This window comes from Mya arenaria, chromosome 1 (assembly GCF_026914265.1).
Source record: "Mya arenaria isolate MELC-2E11 chromosome 1, ASM2691426v1".
Taxonomy (NCBI): Eukaryota; Metazoa; Mollusca; class Bivalvia; order Myida; family Myidae; genus Mya; species Mya arenaria.
In genome coordinates, this window is record NC_069122.1 from 36,332,044 (window position 1) to 36,341,534 (window position 9,491).

At 33.1% G+C, this 9,491-nt stretch overlaps 1 protein-coding gene across 1 annotated transcript; it reads left to right on the top strand.

Annotated features, from left to right (window-relative positions):
• LOC128211796 (protein N-lysine methyltransferase METTL21D-like) lies at positions 1-9,207 on the top strand. The gene is made up of 4 exons (XM_052916906.1): positions 1-245; positions 6,866-7,055; positions 7,991-8,110; positions 8,656-9,207. The coding sequence occupies exons 1-4, from the start codon at positions 1-3 to the stop codon at positions 8,764-8,766; spliced, it is 666 nt and encodes a 221-aa protein (XP_052772866.1). The 3' UTR covers positions 8,767-9,207.
• Positions 9,208-9,491: the final 284 nt, after the last annotated feature.

The following is a 9,491-nucleotide window of genomic DNA, read 5'->3' on the forward strand; positions in this document are numbered from 1 at the left end:
ATGGCTGCGCCCATGAAAGAAAGTAATATATTTACGCGAGACCTTGAGAGAAATGATGACAAAGTTTTAAAACTGAAACAATATGAAACTGGTGACGTTGGATGTGTAGTTTGGGACGCCGCGATTGTGTTGGCCAAGTACTTTGAGGCTGCGGATTTTCAGTATGGACGGTTTTGGAAAGGGAAAAAAGTATTGGAACTAGGTTCTGGAACGGGCGCTGTGGGGCTGCTTACAGCTAGTTACGGGTATGTTTTGCCCTATTTATCTTTCATATCAGTCATGTGATTGTCGGATGATCGAATGGCCGAGCCCACAATTAACAATATTATTGACTAGTCATTCAGGGTTCGAATTTAACTTTGAGGAGCAACTCGCAAAATGAATAATCAACTTGCAATTTTATTATTTGCTTTATTTCCTTATAATATTGTCTAATTACAGTAGAAATATACACCTAAGACAAATGTTGAATATTAAAAAGTATCAATCTTGAGTGACTCAACTAGTAGAAATTGTTGATAACAAAGCTGTCCAATAATTTCATACGTTCACTTTGTATATTTACCACGGCCATCAGGTAATACCCATTCTGCAAGCACGCTACAGATTTCATTAAGTCTATAAGTATTAAAAACAATAACATTATAAATATAAAAGAAATAAAAGCAACATTAAATGTAGCATGGATGCTTTGGACCATGAAATATATTGATTGACGGAGTCTAACCACTTTGACAGTAATGGGCGGAAATATATTCAAAGGTTGATGGGGTTTACATTTAGTGCGCAAAAGTGCTAAATTTAGCCAATGATGAGATTTGATTCACTTTGTATTATGCACGCCTCGGAGCATCCTGAAAAGATTCGAGATAAAAACTCGGCCTTTTCCGTATTTGTTCTATTTTTGAAAATTTACTAGAGCGTGACTCCGTATGGTCTTCTTTAATCTTTATACTGGTAGTGTAAACATGCCACTTATAGGTTATTTACACTCGACTACATAGCGAAGTTAAGTTTATGTTTATTCTAATTTCCTTTTAATATTTTGTGGTCTAGAAAAAGCCACTCGCAGGATTATGCGAGCTTGAATAAAAGTCACTCGCAATTGCATCTTGCGAGTATGCGAGTCTAAATTCGAACCCTGTCATTCTAAAATGACATCCAGGCTTCTTGTTCTATCCTGTCCTAAACGTCATTTAAAAAAGCCTGGACGGCATTTTAGAATGACTATACTGTAGTGTTGACATGATCTAAAATGCTCAAATAATATGTGTGCATTTATGATTTTATTTTATTTATATATGTGACGTCGTCAGCGAAAATGAGTCCTGTTGAGGTAATCACGTTACCGAGATAAAGCGAGATTAAAAAACACAACACGTTTTCTGAGCAATTATCTTTTTGTCAATTAACTAATTTGGCATTATTTTGCAAAGTATTTACATAATCGAAGTGTATAAACAATATAAAGGCACATCACTCTGCTATCAGTTGATTATTGTCGATAATATTCATGCTGCCTGACCTTAAATCATGATTAATCGCCCTTGATCTGAAGGTGTCGCTCTCCGCCATTTTGATGGAAACATGTCGAAATCCGTACTGAAGATATGACGGTTTTGCCGGTTTATCCACACGGCATTAGAATGCTTTTCGGATTAATTACAAGGAAACAATTATTTGGAAGGTAATGTATGCAGTTATCTATGTTGTCATCCTTTATTTAAATTGTCATTTGATGTTTATTTTAAATAACCTTTTGACAGTTTGACCCGTAAGTATTTTTCCGTAACAAAATACGGTTTACTAATAGCAACAGATATTATGGCGGAAAATTTGAAAAACACTTGAACATTTTATGAAAATGTCCCAGTTGAGTCAAGCAAGCACCACCCCCTACGAATTAAGCCAAGACCATTTATTTCGTGAAGAGTTATTAGAAGTTGATAGACTTTATTTTCATGTTTTGTGTCCAGAGAGTTCTGGTGCAAGTGAGATAGAATTTAGTCAGTCTGATTCAGAAAATGATTCTAGCCATGAAAGTAATGCTCTCAGTGATGAATCAGATGATGATATATGTAATGCAGAGACTATTCAGTGTGAAAGTTTTGACCATGATTTAGAACCTTCAGCAGAGGATTTAAGACAGAGAAAGAAAACTGATGATTTCTTTGCTCAGACCTTCAAGTGTGAAAAACTTTAGGCAAACCATGCAGTCAAGTTGTCGATGGTAATGATATTACTGACTTACGTATGTATTCAGCCGGTATGCAGATAGATGAACTTGATCTTGTTATTAAATCAGCCATGTTGTGCCACAGAAAAAAAGGCCAACACACTGACAGTTGTAAACATAAACGACAGGAGATGGTTAGGCCCAGTCAGTAGTTTTATATTAAGGGAGTTGAAGTTTGCCGTGAGGTATTCTGTTTCGCATACAACATCGGAAAGGAGAAACTAAAAAGAATTGGTCGCTCTCTTGACAATGATGGATTGATTGCTAGGACTCATGGTAATACCAAAAGACTACCTCATAATGCAATCACATTTGAGGAAAGAGAACACATAAGAAAATTCCTCATCTGCTATACATCTGACAATGCAATGCCCGTTCCCGGAAGACTTCCAAACCACCGCAATAGTAAAGTGTTGTTGTTGCCATCTGATAAATCACAAGCAGACATTCATGTTGAATATGAAAAAATAGAGGGTGCTAGAAGCTATGGCGTGAGTTGTGCCCACATATAGTCTTAGCTAAACCAAAAACAGACTTGTGTTTTAGATGCCAAACCTTTTCTTTTAATATTTCACAAAGTGGTGCCCTTTCTGAAGATGATAAAATGACACTTCTTGATGAATATATGAAAGTCATGTTGAAAGTGCTAGACATCAGAGGGAGCAATATAGAATGCAGTGTGATTACTCTAAAGTTACATGTAGTGAAAACATTACAGTTGAAGGTGTGCTTTGGTTAATAAATTTCTATGCGCTATAGTTTTAGCTGTCTTATGTCATGCTTCAATATTTTCTAGTCTAAAAATTAAAATATATGTTAAATTCTATTGATATTTTAGGTTCAGAGCCATGTTCCTTAGATGCAACCGTCCACTACAGCTGGGACTTTGCACAGCAGGTTCATATTCCACACCATAGCCAACAGGTTAGTTGATTTTTTTCTATCAAGTACAAGCAAATAATCAAATGTTGTTTTTTTACTGAATTTATCAACTTATTGCAAGAGATTATTTTTTTTTAAAAGGATTTATTGTGCAGTAATTTGCATGTGTATCATACTTGTGAGTGCCTAAGGTTTACTGCAGTAAATGTATGCTTCTACTTAAATGGTTACATACCTGGTAGTGTATTCATTGAATGTAAAGTGTTTATGTTAGAATTCTTTTTACATGATTTAGAAATTGAATCTTTCAATATTTAGAATAAAATGCTGGTTCTAATTACCAGATACTGTTGTCAAATTTAATGCAAGCTTTTATCTACTACAGGTTGGACCCCTGTATTTCAAAACTGCCGGAGGAGATGTGAGGTATTTGGAGTTTGCTGTGAAGGATCTGGTAAGCTTATTTATTTTGACTGAGACTCACTACTCATATATAAATCTGAATTCACTTTTTTACAGTTTTAAATTGCAATCTATTCTGTGTCATTATAAGATGTCCTGATGTCAAATGTTAATAATTGAGAATTGAAGGGGCACTTCTTAGCAATAAATGTTTTACTTCATTAAAACAAACTGATTAAGAATGTAACATTTCCATTGGTCAATAGCCATCATGCACATCTCACAATCTGGAATTGGATGTGTATCTGAACATTTATTTGGTATATGTTAGTTATGAGAAATGTTTTAAATGTTTTGTTGTATTAATGTTAAATACTGGTGCTGTTAAATTTTTGCTTCTGTTGCTGATGATGGTGATGACTAAGAATAGTGATAAGAAGGATAAATATTTTTCAGAGAAACAGGTGTTTTGCCTGGGTGAGGCACATGCTCAGTTCCACTTTGACAATTGCCAAGGACAACAAAAATAATGCCGTTCTTGGTTATGCTGTGTGGAGAACATTGACAGGTGAGAGTTGTTGTGTTTTAGTGGAAAAAAAAAATATGTTTCATGATGTAAACTAAATTATGTTATTGCTTTTTAAATATCTCACAAGGTTTTCAGTAACTCTTTAGATGAGTGAAACAGATGTGTAGCTTTAAAAGCTTTTGATTTGTTGTACTTAAAAAATAAACAACATATATATTTCAGAGTTTAATTTGAAATAAAGAGATCTTATTAACAATTAACTATTCTATTCCAGGAGGGCATAAGACAATCCAATACTCACTGATGCTAGCCGGCCACACCAAATTTTTATGCGACTGGCATTTTGGAGTTTGGAAAAACAGAATGAGACACATGGATGCAGAGACAGTTGAGGTATTCAGGGAGTTAGATTTTTACCACACAAATATTTTAAAACAATTATAGATATAAATTACTTACACATGTTTCAAGATTGATTAATTTCCTTCTTTTTAATACAGTTATAAACTAATAAGAAGTGGCATGAAGAAAATGGGATTTTTTATAGTTAAGATTGAAAATAATCATATATGTTATATTAAATTGATTATTATATAAAATAAGTTCATTTATTATCAGGTATATTTAGATATAATAGGTAATTAATAAATTCACTGATGTTATATACTTCATGTAGGCATTACATAGTGCAAGGGTACTGCTCAGTATAATCACAATAGTGAAATAAGACGATAACTGCATATAGAAATTGAAGCAGATATTGAGTTCTTGCACTAAGGTGACAATATAATATGTCATATTGGATCGTTTCTGTCTGAAATTCATTCATCATGTAATGCTTTTCTTCAATACAGGAGGTGGCTTCCACAGAAGCCATGTCATCCCGTAATGGCCACAACATTCCACATATTGTTGATGGCAACAGCAAACAAGTGTCGTTCTATGACTGGAGCACCTTCTTCAAAGGCATTTTCAAACCATTGAAGAACATTTCGAAATACCATTCATTTGAGGTGTCTTCTAACGAGCCTGGGGTTTTAAGAGTAAGGAAGTTTGTTGATGCCCCTGGGGAGAAAATTAACATACTGAAAAAATGCCAAGTGGATATTGGTGTTCTGCCAGAGCAGATCTTTGATGAGGGAATAAGTGCAGAAAGGCAATGGTACTTGCATGATGTAAAAAGAGACTTTTGCAGATCAGATAATGCTAAAAACACAACATGCCCATTGCCATTAGTTGCAAAAGAAAGCTATTCAAAGGCCAAAAAACAAAAGTTAAAATAGGCAACTTTATTGAGAACACTTTCTGTGTGTGTTTCAGCAAAAGATATAGTTTGTTTCTTGCTATAAATATATTGGCATGTGTAAGTGGAAGTTTTATGTTTTCATTTACATTCAAAGAATATATTTCTTTGTGTTACATTGATAAAATATTCATGATCTTAGGAATGTATGGTTTCCTTGGCAACCAAAAGTAACACACTTGATTGATCAATAAATACTTATATATAAACATGTATTTCAATTATGGGAATATCATTGAACAGTCGGCCATCTATAAGTAAAGTATGATGGCATTTATATTTTCCATACACGACTGCAGTATAATGTGAAAGTGTACATTTATAAGTCTATATGTTAATAGTTATACATTAATATAGTTTCAATAATCCTTGCATGCATATGTTTGTTGTCAATTTTGTCAAATAAGGCATGTGTCAATGCTTTCCTTGTAAATACATTTCATTCTGTGTCATCTTACAACTCCAAAAGAATGAAATGAGCAAAAAAAAAAAATTATTCTAGGTTTAAGTCAGTTGCTATGGCAACCAAGTATAACATTCTTATTGATTTTAAAAATAATTGATTTCACCAGACAAGTTACATCTTTTAAATAATTGCTTGTTTTAAAATAATATGTTTTTTGTTTTGATTAATACAAGGATAAGCTGCACTACTTTTGAACAATTAACCTTGTTTTAGAAAAGTGGCAGATTTTCTTTACAGGGTCTATGGAAAATTGCTGTTAACATTCTATTTTACTACATAGCTGGCTGAAATTTTAATGCTGTACTAAAATATTTCCTGCAAACATAATCTATCAAATTCAAATGTGATTTTATCTATTTGAGCTGCTTTTGCGTTTATTTGGATAAATTTCTCGTGAAAAAATTGTAGTCATGGCAACCGTTTCTATGAAATGTACATGTAGTGTTATATTTTCCATAAATGATGTTATTGATGTTATGATAATGTTTCCACAGAAATAAAAAATGCTGTATTCAATTTTAATGGAATACAGACTCTTAAAATCAAGGACGTTGTATTTACTTATGTTTCCATTTCCTTCATTTTTTTCGCCATTTTATAACAAATAGTGGTATTGCAAAATTTGTCCTCAATCCGTCAATTTTAAAGATATCAGCTTTAAACTTCAGGACTTTATTTCTGAAACATAGCACATTCAGAAAATATAAAAACCTGAAAATGTCATTTTTCCTCATTAGGACCCATTTTCGCAGACTTGGTCACATATACTTGTTACAATATGTTGTTGGTCAATAGCTATTGCAAATGTTTCTCTGTTATGTCGTACCGACTGAAAAATAAAATTTAATTTGATTTGATTCTCCATATCTACCAATTTAGAATAACGAGCTTTCATGTATACTTTTTATCATTTTGACATTTCATACCGTATATATCCCTGTAACTTGAGTCTACCATAATCGGAAAAACATCAAAAGACTTGTTGGGGCCATTTGGGTGGACTACCTATGTTACTTACTATGTTTTATGTTGTTTTTTCTCTTCCAGGGCCTCAACAATTATAACCGACCTGCAAGACTTTGTTCCACTTATGAATATGAACATTGAGACCAACAAAGAAACATTTCCTGACATGGACATCAAAGCATGTGAGCTTAAGTGGGGAACCAGCATTGATAGTCAACAGTTTAGCAATATTGATGTTGTAGTTGTTGCTGATTGTATTTATTATGCAGAGGTGAGGATTAATTGACTCTCAAAATAATATGGATGATAAATGTATGGCCGACTTGCTATCTACATTAAATGTATAAATATACCTAAAGGGACAGGGTGTTTTTAATACAGACTCATTACAATCATTATTTTACTTAAGCTGCACTCTTCACATATTGAACGTTTTGACACCTTTTTTATTTTTTGTCTTGGAAAGAGCAATTTTTTGCGTAAATATCTGCAAACCAGTGATACAATACTGATGACAAAAGATCAGATCGCAGATTTTCATATTTGCACTCCAAAATTGATGATTTTTGCAGTTTTCTTAAACTGTTAGTAATGGTTTAAGCAATAAAACATTAATTTTCGTTGACTCTGCAATCTGATCTTTTGTCAGAGTTTACTCTTTCCAAGACAAAAAATAAAAAAAGTTTTAAAAACGGTAAATCTGTTAGAGTGCAGCTTTAACAGTAACAGCCCGATAATAATTATGACGTTTAATCGGATAAAAAACTACCTCGATATTAACCTGTGTTTTGTTTAACAAAAAAAAGCATTCATTCCTTAATCCTAAGCCTATGTGCAAAACGTTTGTCCAGAGTTAGCCACAATGCGAAAAATTACTAAAAAATAAGGGATTTTTTTGACATTTGGACATTCATCATGTTCCCCTTAACATATGTTTATTTTAAGGAATTTACCATTTCAAAATAATTTAACATATTAAATGCAAAGATAAATCTGTTTTGGGTACCAGGTCAAGGCAACTACAACATGTTGACTTTCCACAATATATTTTTAGCACTAGGATTTGTTATTATTGCCCATATAGTACAAAACAAATGGTTTATAAAAAAAAACAGATTTATTTTTTTTATAAGTCAATAGTACATTTAAATCAGATGTTTATTTATTTTCAATGTCAATGTACATTTTAGAATTATTTGATTTCAGTCTCTTAAACCCCTTGTTCAAACCATGGAAGATTTGTGTTCTAGCGGCACTTGTGTTTACTGCTGTTACGAAGAAAGAACCACTGACAATAAGCCAGAATTGCAAAGGAAATTTCTTGAGGTAACAATATTTAATCTACAATATCTCCCAAGTTGAAGGTCCTACTTTCATACATGTAATTTATTATAATCAATGTTTGTATCCTCACTAACTTTACATACATTGTTTGATAAGATGTAGTTTTTCTTTCTTTTCTACAAAAGTACCCGGTAGTGCCTAGTGGCAATATTCACAAATCTGAAAATAATGATATTTTATATAATATCAACAATGGTGTGTTAGTAAACTGTTGTAAATATCTTCCAAAAGGTTAGAAGACAACTAATTTATATTACAATCTCACTTTTGAAAACCATAGTCAAGATGATATTTGAAATAATAATCCTTGTGTTAAAAATAGTAAAATTCAGAAATATCCTCAATATGTATTCTTTATGTTTGAAAAAAATAATATGTTGCTGCTTAATTGACAACCTTTTTAATGTAAACATAAAGTCTTGGCCAAGAGAAACCAAGTTGCTTTATTTTATGAGAATTTAAAGTGGTTTCTTAGAAATTGAATATATTTTCCCAAAAGAAAAATGATTATTACTTGTTTGTTCCAGCTTGTCGGTGAAAGGTTTACTGTTGAGAAGATTCCTTTGGAAAGACAAGACTCCCAGTTTTCAAGTGATGATATTCATATTCTACGGTTTTGCAAAAAAGACAAAACATGAAACATTTACACTTGAACTTCCAGTTTATCAGCAATGAAAGTAATATTCCATGGTTTTGCTAACATGAACCATTTAAACAACTACTGGGTAGTGTATCAGCGATGATATTACCGTAATGTCTTGTGACTGTGCGAACAGGATGAAAAAATAAAAATGTTAGTGGTCAACATTTTATTTTGACCAATGTGAAAGCAGTATTTCTCAAGTTTTCCAATACATTTATTGCAGTAAATCAGCAGTCAGCCGTCATTGAATCCCCCCCATCCTCCAACTTCGTTCAAGAGTACTTTTTATATATCAATATAGAAGAAAACAGTTGCACCATTTCGGACTACCAATTGTTTAAATTTTCTTGGGGGATATTTTAGCACTTTTATCTTCTGTATGGAAACAAAAAGTACACTTGGATAAATTAAGGGGGGGGACACACGCAGGGTACGCCCGCCCCCCCCCCCCCCCCCCCCCCCCCTTAATTCGTCCAAGTGTACTTTTTGTTTCCATACAGAAGATAAAAGTGCTAAAAAACACACCAAAAATGCACCATTTCGGACAGGAATGGTTAAAGTTTTCTCAGGGGATCACCCCCAACGCCCATACCAATACTTTGAATCAAATCAAATTCATTTCTGAGGGAAGGACGCAAGTCAAAAGGTTACGCCTAAGTTACCCTCCCGCCCATTCTAAATGGAAATGTATCCTTGGGTTTACATGGATCTAAATTGGAA